Source organism: Trichechus manatus, unplaced genomic scaffold (assembly GCF_000243295.1).
Source record: "Trichechus manatus latirostris isolate Lorelei unplaced genomic scaffold, TriManLat1.0 scaffold00161, whole genome shotgun sequence".
Lineage (NCBI taxonomy): Eukaryota > Metazoa > Chordata > Mammalia > Sirenia > Trichechidae > Trichechus > Trichechus manatus.
In genome coordinates, this window is record NW_004444097.1 from 5,160,309 (window position 1) to 5,178,852 (window position 18,544).

General features: G+C 37.9%; 1 protein-coding gene across 2 annotated transcripts in view; it reads left to right on the forward strand.

The window, feature by feature from the left end:
• The window catches only part of DTWD1 (DTW domain containing 1), a 35,395-nt gene extending 26,931 nt beyond the window's left edge, over positions 1 to 8,464 (forward strand). For both annotated transcript variants that reach the window (XM_004386314.2, XM_023740664.1), the window contains exons 4-5: positions 1,750 to 2,008; positions 5,721 to 8,464. In XM_004386314.2, the coding sequence (XP_004386371.1) occupies positions 1,750 to 2,008; positions 5,721 to 5,968 (507 nt within the window). In that variant the 3' untranslated portion in view covers positions 5,969 to 8,464. The remainder of the gene's footprint in view (positions 1 to 1,749; positions 2,009 to 5,720) is intronic.
• The last annotated feature ends 10,080 nt before the right edge of the window (positions 8,465 to 18,544 follow it).

The following is an 18,544-nucleotide window of genomic DNA, read 5'->3' on the forward strand; positions in this document are numbered from 1 at the left end:
AGACTGTGTGTTCTTTGTTGTTTGCTCGTCTGTGGGCACAATACTTTTCGCCTCCTTCTCCAATTGGGAGGGTCAGTCACTCAGATATGGTACGGCAGGGCAGGTCTAGCTGAAGAGGAGTTACTGGGATGGGTTGTTTGTGGCACTTACTACACCCACCTGGGTGGGTTGGTAATCAGGGCAGGGCAGGTTCCAGTAGGCCATGCCTTTCCTGCTTGGTGGTGTGATGTTAAGTGCACTTTGCAGGTTGGCTGGATGTAGCGGGGTGATTGTTATGTGTGGAGCTAAGATGGATATGGAGAGAGGAGAGAGTAACAGGAGCTAAAAAGATACAAACAAACAGAAAAGAATGCTAGGGGAGGTTCCCATTGGAGTGGAGACATGAGAGACTATGAAATGGAGAAAAACAGAAAGGGGAAGAGGAAGAAAAGCAAAGAAAGAATAAATAAAAATCGGAAAGGTTAAAAAACTGCAAAGTTCCCAGGGATCCCACCGGTGCAGCTATGAGGTCTGGGGAAGTCGCTCTCAGGTGTTGCAGTACAGTGTGGCTAGAAGGCATAGAGGTATACAACGCCAGGTATTCAGGGAACAGATAGAGAAGGAAAATATGAGAACAGAAAGAGATGAGAAGCTGAGTAATGAAGAAAGAGATAAAGGGAAAAAGAGGGAAAAGAAAACATAACAAAAAAAAAAAAATAACAAGAAAAGCCACCCAAAAAACAGAAAAAAAAAAAATCCAACAAAAAAAGAAATGTCCTCAGGGATCCCTCTGCACGTTTGTGCAAGCTGAGGGAGTAGTCTCCTTTCCACGCAGCACTGCCTGGCCAGAAAGGGCTCCCAACTCAAGAAAAGGAAAAGAAAACTAACAAACAATTCAAAACAAACAAATGAACAAAAGCCCCAGGATCCCTCCAGTGCGGCAGCCCGGACTGGGAAGTAGCCCCATACTCGAACGGAGCTCCACAGCCCCTCAGGAAGAAGCAAAGATGGCTAACGGAGTCAGGTATTTGACTGAAAGGAGTTGGAGGTGGTGAGAGAGAAGGGAGAAATCAAAAGAAGCAGAAAAAGAAAGCAACACCAGCAGCCAACAAATGGCACTCCGAGAGCCGGCCTGTTGGGGTGTGTGGAGTCCAGGCAGCTGGTGTTTCCCGGACAAGAGATTGTGGCTGCAGGAAGGGGTGGGAAAGCGTATATCGCAAATTACCGGTTGTTTTGTCTCCCGCTGGAAGCTTCGTGAAGCTGCTTTCTCATACCCCGTTTGCTGGTCTCCGATAGGAGTCCAAGATGGCAGATCCACGCTGAGTTAGCTGGTAGGGGACCTCTGCATGAATCTCTGCTCGCTCTCCGTTCTCTGTCAGTTTTCTCAGTCCATTTGGTGCTTGGTTGAGTTCTTTATTTCTTCATTTGATGTTTTAGGGTTTCAGGATTGTTGTTTTCTCTGTTTGGCTTAGTTTTTCGGATCTTTGCTGTGGAGGGACGGCGTGGTGCTTCTGCCTAGAACGCCATTTTGCCAGAAGTCCCAAGTAACTTATTTTGAAGTAATACTTTTTGGTTGTAGTTATGATGATAAATTACTAGAGAAGAGCCAAAAATTGTACCATACATATTAAAGAAGCACACACAATAGAACTGAATACTTGTTTCTCAGATATTTATCATATTTTTTTCTATTAAAGTTTTAAGTTAATCAGGATTTACTTATTTTAAAGATCATATAGTAAACTGCTAACCTAAGTTTCTTTGCTTTAGGTTGCACTTGTTTTTCCTGGACCTAAGTCTGTCTCAGTAAAAGATATTTCTTCTCATCTGCAAAAAAGGATTCAAAATACTGTTAGAGGCAAAAATGATGACTCTGACAAACCATCTTTTAAACTCAAGAAAACTGAAGGACAGGAGGGTTGTGATTTGAATGACAGCAAGTGGAAAAGCACAACACTGAAAAAAGTTATATTTATAGATAGTACCTGGAACCAAACAAACAAAATATTCACTGATGAGCGACTTCAAGGTAAGGAAAAAAAATTTTTTTTGGCTTAATTTTCTTCTTCATCTTTTATTTTGAAAAACTTCAAACGTACAGGTAAGTATTGCACTGAGTAACCCATCTGCCCTCCCCTTGGTTCACCAGTTGCTAATGTTTTGCCATTTGGCTTTATTTCTCTTTTTCTGTTTGTGTGTGTGTGTGTGCCTGTGTGTGTGCATGTGTGCGCGAGCATGTGTTTTTGGTTGAACTGTTTAATTGTAGGTTGCAGGCTTTCCAATACTTCACCCTTAAATACTTCCGTGTACATTTTCTGAGAATAAGGACATTCTTTTGCATAATAATACAATACTATTATCACTCCTAAGAAAACTGATGCTAATTCCATAATGTCATCTAATACACAATCCATATTCAGATTCCCCTAATTGTCCTCAAAATATCTCTGGTAGCTTTCTTCCCCCGGTGCAGCATTTGACGTCCTCACGTTGCATTTGGTTATGACTCTTTAGTCTCTTTTAATCTAGAACAGTCCCCATTTTTGGTTTTCATGCCTTAGACTTTTTTTGGGTTGGGGAGAAAACAGGTCAATTATATGAGCGTTTCATCATCATTAGGTTTAGTTTAAATATTTTGGGCAAGGATATTTATATGTAAGGCTAAATCCAGGGTTATCCGTGACACCTCCAGTTTATAGTTATTGTTTTGGTATATTTAATAGCATGTTCTTTAACTCCCAGAAATGAACCTGTTTAACTGACGAAGTTACTAGATGAAATTGTACGCTTATTGCATCAAATCAGGAGGCATATAATACAGGTTGTTCACTTGATTCAAGTGGTGACTGCCAGATCTCCCCATTATAAAGGTTTATTTTCCTCTTTGTAATTAGTAAGTTATCTGCAGGGTGATGCTTTCAGATTGTGAAATGTTTCCCAACAGCCTTTCACCTACTGATTTTAGTAGTCATTGATGACCCTTGCCTAAATCAGTAATTACACTGAACTTTGCAAAATGATGATTTTCTAAGTTTATTATTTCTATGTTTGTTAGCTGGCATTCTTATGTAAAGAAGAGCTTTTCCTTTTTACTCTCCTTTTTTTCTGTCACTCCTGCCCCTTACTTTTTTGAATCTGATTTGTGTTAACTGGTCCCAAGCTAAAATGAATGAATGGTAGATTTAACTAGCTTAATCTATATAGTTTGTACTTCTGAGATCTCTACAAGTTAGTAAAGTTTCTTTGGCATTCTAATTGTCTATGCATGTGCTTATGTATTTGTGGGAAAAAAGCCATAGAGGTGGGGTGATGGGTAGAGGGGGAGGCTATGTCTGTGTATGTGTAACGTACTGCAGAGCCTAAGACCTGGAAGAGATTTGTTGCTGATGTTTAAGAGAGAGACGGAGCCCTAAGGCCCTGCTCTTTGAAAGAGAGGAAGGGAGCCTCGCCTGCCACATTCTTCTGGGGTGGTTACACTGCAAGTTACTCCTCTGTATGAAGATTTTTCTGAACCATTTTTCTTTATAATTACCTTATATAGTAATTTAAAGGACCAACTGAAATAACCGAAGTATAAACCCTTGAAAAAAGTAAAAAAGGAATTTTTGAGGTGTGATTCAAAATCTGTTTTTTAGAGTGTCCATATTTGTGTTTTAGCTCTGCATAAAATCAGATTCGTGCAAAAATTCCTTCCAAAATCACATAGAAAGTATCTGTCATACATTTCAATTCTGTGCCAGATCGAAATTTTCAAGTTTTTTTTTTTTAAATCCCTTCGAAATAATGAAATAAATAGTCTCTAGAGGCAGGCTTCTCTGGGTGTCCTATTTCACCCATCCCTTCTGACTCCTCACTGCACCACAGGGAGTCACTGGGGCTCTGAACATGTTATAGCCTCTGGTATGTGAGATGCCAGTTTCTGCATAAGCCAAGTTACTTTCACAGGAAACAACCCATATTTGTTAAAAATCATTGCCTTTAGGTTTTAAGACATTTTATCATTTTATGGGATTAAGCTGAACAAACTAACTCTAAAACTCAGCTTAAACCCTCAAATGTACTGGAATTTATGTTTCCATTTTTTTTATTATGAGTACTGAGGTTAAGAACCCCCTTACCAATGTAAAACTGTACTATTTTGCCAAACTTTACAGAGAAATAGCTCTGACTGTTTTACCACTGTCAAAAGGCAACACATTAATTATATATAAATAAAACCCTTGAAGGTGGAGTGCCTAATTAAATCATAAAATGTAAACCTAAACCTACAAGTGAAGAGTTGATGTTACATTCTTGAAGATTCACCAAATGAGGCCTTGGGAGGATGTGGACGGAAGGATGGTTTCTTTTTGTTGGAGAAGGAGTCCAAATGAGTAAAAATGGCATTATACTTTAATTTATTATACTAATTAGTCATCTCTCTCCTTTTATTTTGACTGTCTTGTTAAAACTTTTAAAGTGGTAGCTTTGTTCACATCATAAGTAACCATGGCCTAAACTGCACTCAGCGTGTTCAGTGCTGTGTTATACTGCAAAAGCCAGAACCTGCCTAAGGCAGAGACCTATCACAGAAGGAAAACTCAAATATTTTCCGCTAAAATGACTGATAGAAAAGTGATAAGACTGTACCCTGTCAGAGGGCGGAAAACTTGTGAGACCTGGAAAAACAAGGCAGTCCCACTGAGTTCCGGCTCTCACAGATTTCTCTGTACTACTCATTCAGTTCTCACAATAACAACATGAGGATAGGTCAAGATTTTCATTCATGTCGTTTAAATACTATCTCTCCTCCATTCTACCTGTTCTCTCCTCCTGGGACTCCTATTGGACATTCAGTCTTCCATATCTCTTAATACCTTAATGTCTTTCATTCCTTGTTACCCTCTGCCACATTCCTGTGGTAGATCAAAAGATTTTAGTAACTTTGGGTAAAGTAGATTGTGATAGTAGGAAATCATTGGACTCAAAAGGTCCAAATCTGGGTCAGTGGGCTGATTTTGATGCTACCTTCTCGCTTTTATTTCTCACTTTAAAATATGCTAAAAATAAAGTATGGCAATATACGTAATGTGATTCGGAGAACATGTCTAAGGGACTAAAGTCATTCTGGGTTTATAGGCTGACACCTGAGTTACGAGAGATGACAGCACTGTTCTGTGATTTCATGAACCATTCCCTCTTAAAAGTACAAGAACAAGGCATTCTTGCTGACTGCATCCTGAGGCTCTAGAGCATAGATGTGACAGAAGCTAAGGAAACAACTCTGGGTACTCTGTTCATGAGGATATAGCCTAAAACTGATAATCTGGAAATAAATTTTACTAGTATTAAGGACCACCAGGCTGCCTGCCTCTCTTGAGTTTCAGAATGATATGTTAAGTTTATCAAAAACCTTCTGGAAATTGGTGCATTTAATCCTGTCGTGAGCTAAAATTTAAAAGACACTGGTAGATAGAAGATAGAAAGAGATGAATGTCTTAAATGTTAACTGCTTTTAACCCCTTGCTACAAGAGCCAAGACTTGGAGGTACTTGTCATGTATTAAGATTTCATTCTGTGTCTTGTATTGCTTCTATATATCTTAATACAGTTAAGAAAACATCTTGTTTGGAATTGGGATTGAAGGAATTTATCTGTGCTCTTAAAAAAAAAAACGAAGATAATTGAGAGAAATCTTTTATTATTGTTCCACACCCTGTGGTTAAGAAGAAATATTCATACCTTTCTTCTTTTTTTGGCAGGGTTGTTACAAGTTGAGTTGAAATCAAGAAAAACTTGCTTTTGGCGCCATCAAAAAGGAAAGCCAGATACCTTCCTTTCCACAATTGAAGCCATTTACTATTTTCTAGTAGACTACCATACTGATGTACTGAAAGAGAAATACATAGGACAATATGACAATCTTCTATTTTTCTATTCTTTTATGTACCAGTTGATAAAGAATGCCAAATGCTCTGGAGACAAGGAAACAAGAAAACTTATCCATTAATTTTTCAAGAGATATTTTTGTCATTTTATTTTCCTAAAATTAATAAACTTTTAACTGTGCTTTGCTTATTCTTAGAAATCATCATCTATAATGTCTGCAAGATGCCTTGAAAAAAATTCTAGTTTCATTCATTTTACCTCATATTTTTTTAAAGGAAGTTATTTCTAAGGAAATTTTTCAGATAACATTGACTGAAAAACTCATTTCAGAATTTATATGCTCAAGTTTGGCATTTGGCATATTACTTTCATTACTACATTTTAATATAATGTGTTATATCTAAGTAATTATTTTCATTTGTTTAGGGATCTTATATTTTACCTATACTCACACCACTTTTAGAAGTAGATGTGGTTAGAATCTCCTTGCTGAAAAAGATGTGATAAGTGATTTTTTTGAGTTAGTGGCAAATACAGGCACAGCTAGAATTATAGCTCCAGTCTCCAGGACTGTTTTCATAAGTCCACACTGTCTGTGATAGACACGTGCTGCTTTTTACATCTGTCTGGCATCTTTTTTGGAAGGGGGAATTTCTAGCAATCATGTGGTCCTGCCATAGGGATGGACATAAGACCCAGTTTAATAAGCTAAATTCTCCCCTCTCCTGAACACAGTGGTTGATCCAGAGATGAGGACCTGACTCAGTAGCACCAGGGTCCTTTTTGGTAATTGATATGGATGCTGTAGGAGATAGGGTTCTTTTTTCAAAAGGCGGGATGGTGTGGTGGTTAAAGGCACACACTGGAGCTAGACTGCCTGGATCTCAATTCCAGCTTTTCCTTTTCCACTTTATCAGCTAAGTGACAGTTTCATCATATGTAAAGAGAAGGTAATGCGATAGCTACTAGCCCTATAGGATTATTATGAGGGTTAACTGAGTTAATATATCTAAAGGGCTTTTAACAGTGCTTGGCATGGAGTAAGTGCTATATCTGTTTGCTCTTTTTACTTTCTTACTTGGAGTTGTGAACTAAGAATGATAAAAACCCTAGAGCTGCTGCTGGTAGCCATCTGTGTTGCCAGGTAGCTGCCTGCCTTAGAATGAAGCTAACAAAGGAAAGCAAAGTGGAGTGATAAAAAGGACAGGCCTGATGACATCATTCATTCACCTAGATCTAGCTGCACATGAATGGAGCCCTACTATGCCGTATGGCTCCTGTTCGCTCCTCTGGATACAGGCTCCACTCTTCTATTCTGCTCTCTTCTCTCTGCTCAGTGAGGTAGTAGGCTCCCTTGCCCTCCGGCTTCTGGTTGGGATCAACAAATGGGAAGCACCAGCAGGAGGTTGGAGGTTGAAGGGAAAATGAAATAATGGTATTTATTTTCCTGGCTTCTTTCCTGCCAAGTCACTATGGGCTGGCTGTGTTCCTCTATTGAAGGCCACCCTGTCAGGCACCCCTTTCCAAGTAGTTATCCCTATTACTTCTCCAAGTACTGGCCCCTGCTCCCTCGCTTTACCCTGTTTTACTCAGAGGTGGTAATGGCTCCCAGCTGTTCTTAGCCCCTGGGTACTTCATTACCCCTTGTTGGTTTCCCTGAACACTGCCCACGCCTTTGTAAATAGTCAGTTTACTACAGTTTTCTCAAATGTCCTGGTTTGAAGTTGTTTTCTGTTTCTGGAACCCTGACTGATAAACCTACCCATTTTGATGCTAGAAATGACAGTACATTTTTCAAAATATATTCACTGGGACACATAACATGTTTTATGAGAAAATGAGTTTTTGGTGAAATTAGTTTGTTGCACGTTATAGTCATCTCTTGGAGATTCAAAAGACACAGCATAATAAAGGTTCTGAAAAGCCCTGAAATAAGTAAGAATTTTGAACCTTAAGCTAGTATTTCTTAAACTTACTTGAATATATAACACCTATTAACATCCTGTGGCAATACTGTCCCGCAGCACACATTTTGGAATATTTTAATTTAAAGCAATCCTCTGACACTATAGATGTGGCAGCTGAGGCCTAAAGAGGCTAAATAACTTGTGCATAGGTCACACGACTAGTTAGCAGCAGAACCTGGTCTAGAGTCAGGGACTTCTGATTATACTATGCTATTCATGAAAAGAAATGTGGATTATATAAGGTTTGAACATTATTAGCCCCCATAATCTTAGCCAAATGAACTGGCTTGCCTGTTTAGCAATTATTTTGTAAGAATGGAATTAAAATGGATTTCTTCATGTTTAGAACTTGGCCCTAGGAACAGAGGAAAGTCTGGATTGATTTAAACAGGGCCAAAGTTGGATTTCTCTGGGCTAAATTTAGATTCCCTGAGCCAAATTCTATTGCCGTTTAACTGGCTGTACAAACCAACTGAACATAACAGTTAAAAGAGAAAACAATAATAATAAAAGAGATAGAATAATCTTATCACTCATTCGCTCCGTCTCACAGCTGGCAAAAGAAAGATGACCCGCATAGTTCATAAAAGCCTAATTTACAACTAAGGCAAGATAAAATCTCAAGTTCTTCCCAAAAGAAGATAATAATACCTGTTAGAACAATGAGTTGGCTGTACTTGTCTTGTTTTTCTTTGGTATAATAGACTGCAAAAATGGCCCTTTTTTTTCCCTTCCCTGTATTCATGATCCTTTTTTCTGTTCCTTTGAAGTACCCTTTCTAATTCTGGGCCAAATGCATTTCTAAAGGTCTAGTGTATTTCCACTTACTCTTGTGCTTCTACTGTTGCCATAAGAACATGCATGTGTGGGTTAGCCTGCTGGAGGATGAGACACATGGAGCACAACCAGGTGGTTCTGGTCACCATAGCCAATCTCCAAATATGTAAAGAATCCCAACCAAGATCAGCAGAGCCACCTAGCTGGCACCTACCTGATTCCAGATGTGTGAGCAATGGATGCTTACTCTTACGCCACTGAACTTTTATAGCTGTTGTACAGCATTATTGTGGCAATAGATATCTCAACTTTGGATATAGGAGCACCTTCTCAGATTCTTAGCTTCACTGTTTCCTGAGCCCTTGGCCACTTGCTTTGACTTAGTTACTATCCTACATAGGGACAGATGACCAACAGGCTTGAATGATTCCCCTGCTTGAGACCAACCAGCCATGTGCGCTGAATTTCTGACCAATCACAACACATCTGGACTGTAGGAAGTACTAGTCAGAGGGCTTCCGGAGTGACTGCCAAAAGGTCTAGGTGGTGCAGTCTGGAAGAGCAGTAGAGTTAAGTACCTGTCTGGAAAAATTGAGACAATGGACTAGAAGAAGCTGTCAGATGAATTCCTCCGCCTCCTTGTAATGGATTGTTAGAGGCAGTTTTTCATCCAGCCTGTCCAGAGGTGTAGCATGTGGCTAACAAGTGTACTTGCCAAGTGATTGGCAGTGCCTCTTCATGGCTTTTCATGAAATAGCAGCGAGCTCTTTGTAGTAATTTAGCAATTTGCGTTTGCTAGCCTCACATCCCTTCTAGACTCTCACTGACCTGAATTATGCCTTCTAATAAAATAGGATTCAATCTTTGCCTCAGACTCTCTTTTCTAGGGAAGCCAGGTGTTTTAGTCTAGGTTTGGTTAGGAAAGCAGACTTACTATAAGTGTTATGTGAATAAAAAGGTTTAATAAAGGAATTAGAGTGACACGAATATGGCAGTTCCTGGGAGAGTAAAGGTCTGGAAGACTGCACCAGAAGATGATTGGAGAAACAGTCATTAGTTCAGCCTGAGATGCTCAAAGTACCCATGACTTGGTTTGTAGAGACATGTGTCTTGAGCATATCAAGATTTTCATTCCCTCAATATTTCTAGGACCCTTTGGTTCAACTGAAATGTATCTCTTCAGAAGTCTTAAAAAAAGAGTTACACCCAGAGAAGTGGAACAAGATGGTGGCATAAGCAGCTGCATGCTCCTGCCAACAAAACTAAAAAAAAAAAAGAAAAAAAAAAAAAGCCAGGCATAAATTGGTGCTGTCAATGGTCTCAGAACTCTGGAAACCAGTCAAAGGATAACAACATGTAAGTGAATACTGAATCAATAAAAAGTCATAAATGGTAGGAAAGCATTGGTTCTCCAGCCATCTGAGCTCCACTCCTTCCCTGGCTCAGCACAGACATCTTAGGATGGCTTCAGTGGCCAGTGCTCCCAGGCAGGGAGCCTGGAATTGAAGTGGTGACAGCACTCCCAGGTGGGGGACCTGGTGTTGAAATGGCCACAGGTGATGCTCCCACGTGGGGGCCTGGTGTTACAGCAGCAATAGTCAGCACTCCAGAGAGTGGGTGACTACAGCTTTCATTAATTAAAAAAAAGAGCAAATCCTAGGAAAGGGGAAGAATCTGATTTCTAGAGTTAACACATTATAATAGTCAAATGCCCTAGTTTCAATAACAACAAAATCCCAAGGCATACAAAGAAACAGAAAAGGATGACTCATGCAAAAGAACAAAATAATGGGACAGAAACCATCTCAGAGGAAGGATAGATAATGGCCTTAGTAGACCAAGACTTTAAAAACAATAGTACTAAATATGCTTAAAAAACTAAAGGAAAACATGGTCAAAGAACTAAAGGGAATGAGGAAAGTGATACAGGAGCAAAATAAGAATTTCAACAAAGAGAAAATTTTAAATAGAAACAAATACTAGAGCTGAAAAGTGCAATAATGGATATTAAAAAATTCACTGTAGAGGCTCCAAAACACTTTAGCTGGCAGAAGAAAGAATCAGCGAACTTGTAGATAGGACAATTGAGAGTATCGAGTCTGAGCAGCAAAAAGAAAAAATAATGAAGAAAAGTGAACGAACCTAAGCGACTGCGCAACACCATCAAATGGGCCACTATACTCCTTATGGGAGTCCTAGATAGAGAAGAAGGAGAGAAAGGGGCGGGAAAAATATTTGAAGAAATAATGGCAGAAAACTTCCAAATTTGAGGAAAGACACAAATTTACACATCAAAGAAGCTCAAGAAACTCCAGATAGGATAAACCCAAAGAGATTCACACCAAGACACATTATAATCAAACCAAAGATAAGAGAATTTTGAAAGCAGCAAAAGATAAGCAAATCATCACATATAAGGGATTCTCAGTAAGATTAAGTACCTCCTTCTCCTCAGAAACTACAGAGGCCAGAAAACAGTGGGATGACATAGTTAAAGTGCTGAAGGAAAACAACTGTCAACCAATAATTCTATATCCAGCAAAATTATCCTTCAAAAATGAGGGCTTAATCTTATTTTTTAATTAAGACATTCCTAGATAAACAAAAGCTAAAGGAGTTCGTTACCATGAGATCTGCCTTTCAAGAAATTCTAGAGAAAGTCCTTTGAGTTGAAAAGAAAGGACACTAGATGGTAACTCGGAGTCTCGTGAAGAAGAAGAAGGAAAAAAAAAGATCTCCAGTAAAGGTAATTTAATGGGTAAATATAAAGTTCAGTTTTACAGTATTTTAGTGTTGTAACTCTACTCTTTATGTCTTACATGATTTAAAAGACAATGCATTAAAAATTATAAATCTATGTTATTGGACACAATATATAAAGATGTAAGGGCAAAAGTGGTATAGGAAAAGTTATTGAAGTTGGTATCAATTTACACTATGTTGTTATAAATTTACAATGCAAATGGAATCCCCACAGTAACACAGAGACAAATATCTGAAAAATATACACAAAAAGAAACGAGAATAAAAATGGTTAATTAGAAAAAAAATCAACACAAAACTATGCAGTATTGGAGGAAATGAGAAACAAAGGTGTAAGACACACAGAAAACAAATAGTAAAATAGTAGAAATGTGTCTTCCCCTTAGCAGTAGTTATTTTAATATAAGTGGAATAAACTCTTCAATCAAAAGGCAGAGATTGGTGGAATGGATAAGAAAACATGATCCAACTACATGCTGTCTACAAAAGACCAACTTTAGACCTAGACATTAGTAGGCTGAAGCTAAAAGGATGGAGAAAATTATTCCATGCAAATAGTAGTCAAAAGAGAGCAGGGGTGGCTATATTAATATCAGACAAAATAGACTTTAAGTCAAAATCTGTTACTAGAGAAAAAAGATATTATATAATGATAAAATAGTTCATCAAGAAGATACAACAGTTATAAATGTGTATGCACCTAACAACAGAGCCCCAAAATACACAAAGCAAACACTGACAAAATTGAAGGAAAAAAATAGTTCTACAATAATAGAGACTTCAACACAGTAGTTTTAATAATGGATAGAACATCTAGACAGAAGATTAATGAGGAAATAGAGACCTTGAGTAACACTATAAACCATCCGGACCTACCACGTATATAGAACACTCCACCAAACAAGATCAGAATACTCATTCTTCTCCACTGCACGTACATCATTGTCCAGAATAGACCACATATTAGTCACAACACAAGTCTCAATAAATTTTAAAAGACTGAAATCCTGCAAACTATCTTCTCCAGGAACAGCAGAATGAAACAAAATTAATTGCACAAGGAAAACTGGGAATTTCACAAAAAATGTGGGTATTAAACAACACGCTATTAAACAACCAATGGGCCAAACAAGAAATCACAAGGGAAATAAGAAAATACTTAGAAATGAATGAAAATGAAAGTACAGCATAATAAAACTTAATGGAATGTAGTAATCAGAGGGAAATTTATAGTAATGAACACCTACATTAAGAAAAGAGAATTGCAAATCAGTAACCTAAGGATACCTTGAGGAACTAGAAAACAGAAAAACAAAACAAAACAAAACAAAAACAAACCTGTTGCTGTCGAGTTGATTCTGACTCATAGCGACCCTATGGGAACTAGAAAATGAAGACCAAATTAAGCTTAAAGCTACCAGAAGAAAGGAAATAATAAAGATTAGAGCAGAGATAAATGAAATAGAGAATAGGAAAACAATAGAATCAACAAACTTAAGAAATTGGTTCTTTGAAAATATCAATAAAAATCAACCAACCTTTTGTTAAATTGACAAAGAAAAAGAGAAGACGCAAATAACTAAAATCAGAAATGAAAAAGGGATATTACTACCAACCCGATAGAAATAAGAAGGATTGGTCGGTAGGAGCCAGAATTGACTCTACGACAATGAATTTGATTCGGTTTTGGTTTTTATAGGAGGTTACTATGGATAACTGTACACCAGCAAATTAGCTAGCCCACACACTACCTAACTTGACTCAAGAAGAAACAGAAAATCTCAACAAACCTAAAACAAGTGAAGAGATTGAATTAGAAATAAAAAAAAAAAAAAAAAAAAATCCCCCCAAAAAAGTCTAGGACCAGATGGCTTCACTGGTGTATTCTACCAAACATTTAAAGAATTAATGCCAATCCTCCCAAACTCTTCCAAACAACAAAGAGGAGGGGGCACTACCTACTCATTCTATGAAGCCAGTGTTACCCTGATACCACGAGGAAAGAATTTACAGACAATATTCCTTATGAATATTGATACAAAAATCTTCAACAAACTACTAGCAAACCAAATCCAACAGCACATTAAAGGGATTATACTCCATAAACAAGTGGGATTTATCCTAGGAATGCAAGGGTAGTTCAACATAAAATCAATGCACCATATTAATAGGATGAAAGAAAAGATCCACATGATCATCTCAACTGATGTAGAAAAGGCATTTGATAAAATTCAACACTGTCATGATAAAAACACTCAGCAAACTAGAAATAGAAGGGAAATTTCTTAACATGATGAAGGGCATTTTTGAAAAACCTACAGCTAACATAAAAGCAAACAAAAAATCCATTGCTGTTGAGTCAATTCCGACTCATAGCGACCCTGTGTGTGGCCCTGGTGGCGTAGTGGTTAAGAGCTATGGCTGCTAACCGAAAGATAAGCAGTTCGAATCCACCAGCTGCTCCTTGGAAACTGTATGGGGCAGTTTTACTCTGTCCTATAGGGTTGCTATGAGTGGCTATGACAGCTAACATATTCAGTGATAAAAGACTGAAAGCTTTCCCTGTAATATCTGGAACAAGACAAGGATGCCCACTTTAACTACTGCTATTCAACATTGTACTGGAGGTTCTAGACAGCACAGTTAGGCAAGAAGAAGAAATAAAAGGCACCCAAACTGGAAAAGAAGAAGTAAAACTATCTCTATTTGCAGATGGCATGATCTTATATAGTTGTGTTATAGGTGGCACAGTGGTTAAGAGCTTGGCTGCTAACCAAAATGTCGGCAGTTCGAATCCACCAGCCGCTCCTTGGAAACCCTATGGGACAGTTCTACTCTGTCCTGTAGGGTTGCTATGAGTCAGAATTGACTCGACAGCAATGGGTTTTTTTTGGTTATAAAGTACTAGGGTAGCTATTACCTTTTGTTGTAAAGTTACGTGAGATGGTTGTAGACTATTTGTATATAATTACCATAAATTCACAAAAAAATAAGCATTAGCTAGGTGGGATGAAAACCTATTCATACACTGTATCACTGTATATTAATCTATACATACGCTACATACTATCAACATGAAATTGAATTTCTGGCTGCATTGCTGAGATAAACAAAAGCACTCCTCTCCAAATTATTTTTAACCTTGAGGCTCTGACAACGGCAATCTTGTTTTATACTTTAGTTTAGGAAATAACATTTATCTCATTACATATTTATTATAGAATATTCTGTTTGTGAGAGAAAATTCACTCATCTGTGTTTTAATGTTCACACCAGCACTTTGCTAATTAATTTACTGTCTGTGACTTCCATATCATTATTCAGTAATTCTGCCACTATAACTGGAGTGAATTAAGTAGCTAGTCAAAGAATGTAAAGCTCTTTGTTGGTTTTACCCAAAGATATATGTTGTAAATCCTAACCCCTATACTTGTCGATGTAATCACATTTGAGAGTAGGGTTTTCTTTGTTGTGTTAATTGGGCCACATTAGTGTAGGGTGTCTTAAGCCAGTCACTTTTGAAATACAGAAAGAGCAGATGAGGCACAGAAGGAAGCAAGCAGGACAAAGTGTGTGTGTGTTGGGGGAGGGTTATAGCCTTTGATTGGATCTTAACTCTGAGACCATGTTATACTGTCAGCACCCTGGGCTTTTATCTGTGCCCTGAATCGATTTATGTTGTTGAGAATGTTTTGCTGGCTGGTGAAGCTGGGAATAAAAAACAGTAAAGTATAACTTAAGAGATTATTCTAGTTGTGCTATGAGTGTATAGGAAGGTACGACATCTACATATTTTTCTTCCTCTCTAGAGCTGTCATAAAATCTTTGAAAAATTAATACATTTTTTAACTTGAGTATAAGTTAAACATATAAATTTAGTGTTGAAAATATCATAAACTGACATTAATGAAATACAGTACGATCTAACAAGCATGCATGAACATTTAACATACAAATGTTACTAGACAATAGATAAGTGGTAACTTTGATGAAAGGTAAGACAGCACACAATACTGGGGAAATCAGCACAGCTTGACCAAGGCAAGACCATGGAAGCTTCACAGACACATCCAAACTCCCTGGGGGACCAAGTTACTAGGCTGAGGGCTGGGTCCATGGTTGAGGGCTGGGTCCATGGTCTCGGGGGATATCTAGCTCGATTGGCATAACATAGTTTATAAAGAAAATGTTCTACATCCTACTTTGGTGAGTGGCATCTGGGGTCTTAAAAGTTTGTGAGCAGCCATCTAAGATACTCCACTGGTTCCACCCTGTCTGGAGCAAGGGAGAATGAACAAAACCAAAGACACAAGGGAAAGATTAGTCCAAAGGACTAATAGACAACAACTACCACAGCCTCCACCAGACTGAGTCCAGCACTAGATGGTGCCTGGCTACCACCACCAACTTCTCTGACAGGGATCCAATAGAGGGTCTTGGACAGAGCTGGAGAAAAATGTAGAACAAAATTCTAACTCACATAAAATGATCAGACTTAGTAGTCTGACAGAGACTGGAGAAACCCCGAGAGTATGGCCCTTTTAGCTCACTAATGAAGTCACTCCTGAGGTTCACCCTTCAGCCAAAGATTAGACAGGCCCATAAAACAAAATGAGACTAAATGGGCACACAAGCCCAGGGGCAAGGACGAGAAGGCAGGAGGGGACAGGAAAGCTGGTAATGGGGAAGCCAAGGTCGAGAAGGGAGAAAGTTGACATGTCTTGGGGTTGGCAACCAAAGTCACAAAATTATACGTGTATTGTTTAATGAGAAACTAATTTACTCTGTAAACCATCTAAAGCACAAAAATAAATAAAACTTTTATCAAGGAAAAAACATTTAAGCTTACATATATATAATATTATGTATATATTATATATATATATATATATATGTATATGTATATATATATATTAGCCCCAACTGCTTCCTTTCCTTGCACAACAAAATAAAGGTACCTTTCCACTCTCCTACCTTGGTCTCTCATTTATTGGCCGATAGGAGTCACACCAAGCAAGACCTGGAGTTTCCACCCAGTAATAGTTACAGGCAAGAAACCCCTATGGAGTAGTTCTACTCTGTAACCACGGGGTTGCCGTAAGTTGGGGGCCGACTCACTGGTAGCTAACAGCAACAATGGTTTCTTTAAACAAATGTATATCTTTGGCAATGCTGCAAGTGTAATCTAAATTACTGAATCATATTTCCTAATTTTTGATGACTCCTTTTTCTTTTTTAGTTGATCAGATGTTTTGGAATTTTATAATCAATCTGAATCTGAAAAATAAATGTCTTGTTGCCTTCAGGATATTTTAAGTCTATTTATAATGGATTACAAAACAAAAATGAAAACAATTCTAGTTTTCTTCCATTCCCAGAGAAGATTACCTAATCTTCTTTTTATCACTTATTATAGAGGCTTTTTTTCATGGTGATGAATATTTCCTTCTCTTTTTTAATTATTAAAGTTATTATTTGCTGTTGTAACCTTTCTCCTTCTCCTAGTTTCTCAAGAGAATATTTCATAAACATTTTAGGAAACTCAATTAGAGAACGTTTTAATACTTTTAAAATGCAGTAACTTCTGGTTTTAAAGTACTTTGTCTTGAAAGAAAGAAAAGAAGAAATGAAGGAAGAAAGAAAGGAGAGAGGAGGGAGGGAAGAAGTATGCTGCCAAACAAAGTGGACTAATATAAAAATCTTAGTGGGAAAAAAAAAAAATTTTTTTCTTTCAAGACACATTTCCCTGAAAACATGTTTTTTGCATTTTAAAAATAGAAGCCTTTGTTACTTTTTGGAAAATAGTTTTGTAAGTTTAAAAACATTTTCTAAGGCACCTCAATTTATTTTAACAATGGGAGTTAAGAAGCTATTCTAAAAGTAAGTTAATTTTACTTCTCAGATGAAATCAATGTAGAGATTTTTAAAGCCAAATCCTGGTATCTTTAGAAGTCCAGGCTATCCTGCTGGATGGAGAGAGGGACCATGTGACAAGTGTCTTGGCGACACTACATGGAGAGGCCACATACAGAAGAAGTAAATACCTCAATCAATAGCACCAACGCCCAGACAAGTAAGAGAAGCCTTCCTGAACCTTCGAGCTCAGCTTAGCTGCCAGCTGAATGCAGCCACAAGAGCAACCCGAGCTCACACTACTTGAAGCAGCTATTGAAAATAGTTAAATTGGATACCAAATAACCTCTATGTCAAGCAAGTAGTTGACTGAATTTTTTTCATTGTCTTGTCAATCATTCTGTTGTTGTTTTAAGCAGCCATACTTAACAGCCTTTGCAATATACAAGGAAACCAAAGCTGAATTTGAACAGAGCTGCTCTTTTTCCTACCTACAAACATTTGTTGTTGTTAGTTGACATTGAGTCAATTTTGACTCATGGCGACCCAATATGTGCAAAGTAGAATTGCTCCATAGAGTTTTCAAGGCTGTGACCTTTTGAAAGCCTGTCTTCTGAGGTGCCTCGGTGTGGGTTTGAACCACCAAGCTTTTGGCTAGTAGTCCAGCGCTTAACCATTTGTGCCACCCAGGGACTCCTCTAAATACATTAAGATCTTTTTCTCCAGGTCTTGGTCCATGGGCTTATTGATCTCTAAAATGAGCTTTAAACACTAGTATATTTTTATATACAAATAGATAGCTTCCTCTGCACATATTCAAAGACCTTTGTAATTCCAAAGGAAGCGTCTAGACTACTTGATGCATACGTATTTTTCCTCCCGAGGCCATTCTCTATTGTGGGAACAGTTACTGTTAATCACTAGTCTTTTTTTTTAAATTAAGTATATATTTTTATTTTTACCATAAATGAAAGAAGTAAATGTCCTCTTACATGTTAATTTTACTTTGACTTGACAACCATGACCACCTGACATTTTATGATAATGAGCAACCTACTATTAGAATGGGAATTCCAGAACAATTAATTGTGCTCATGCAGAACCTGTACATAGATCAAGAGGCAGTCTTTTGAACAGAAGAAAGGGATCATGTGTGGTTTAAACTCAGGAGAGGTGTGCATCAGGGTTGTATCCTTTCACCATACTTATTCAATCTGTATGCTGAGCAAATAATCCAAGAAGCTGGACTATATGAAGAAGAACGGGGCATCAGGATTGGAGGAAGGTTCATTAACAACCTGCATTATGCAGATGACACATCGTTGCTTGCTGAAAGT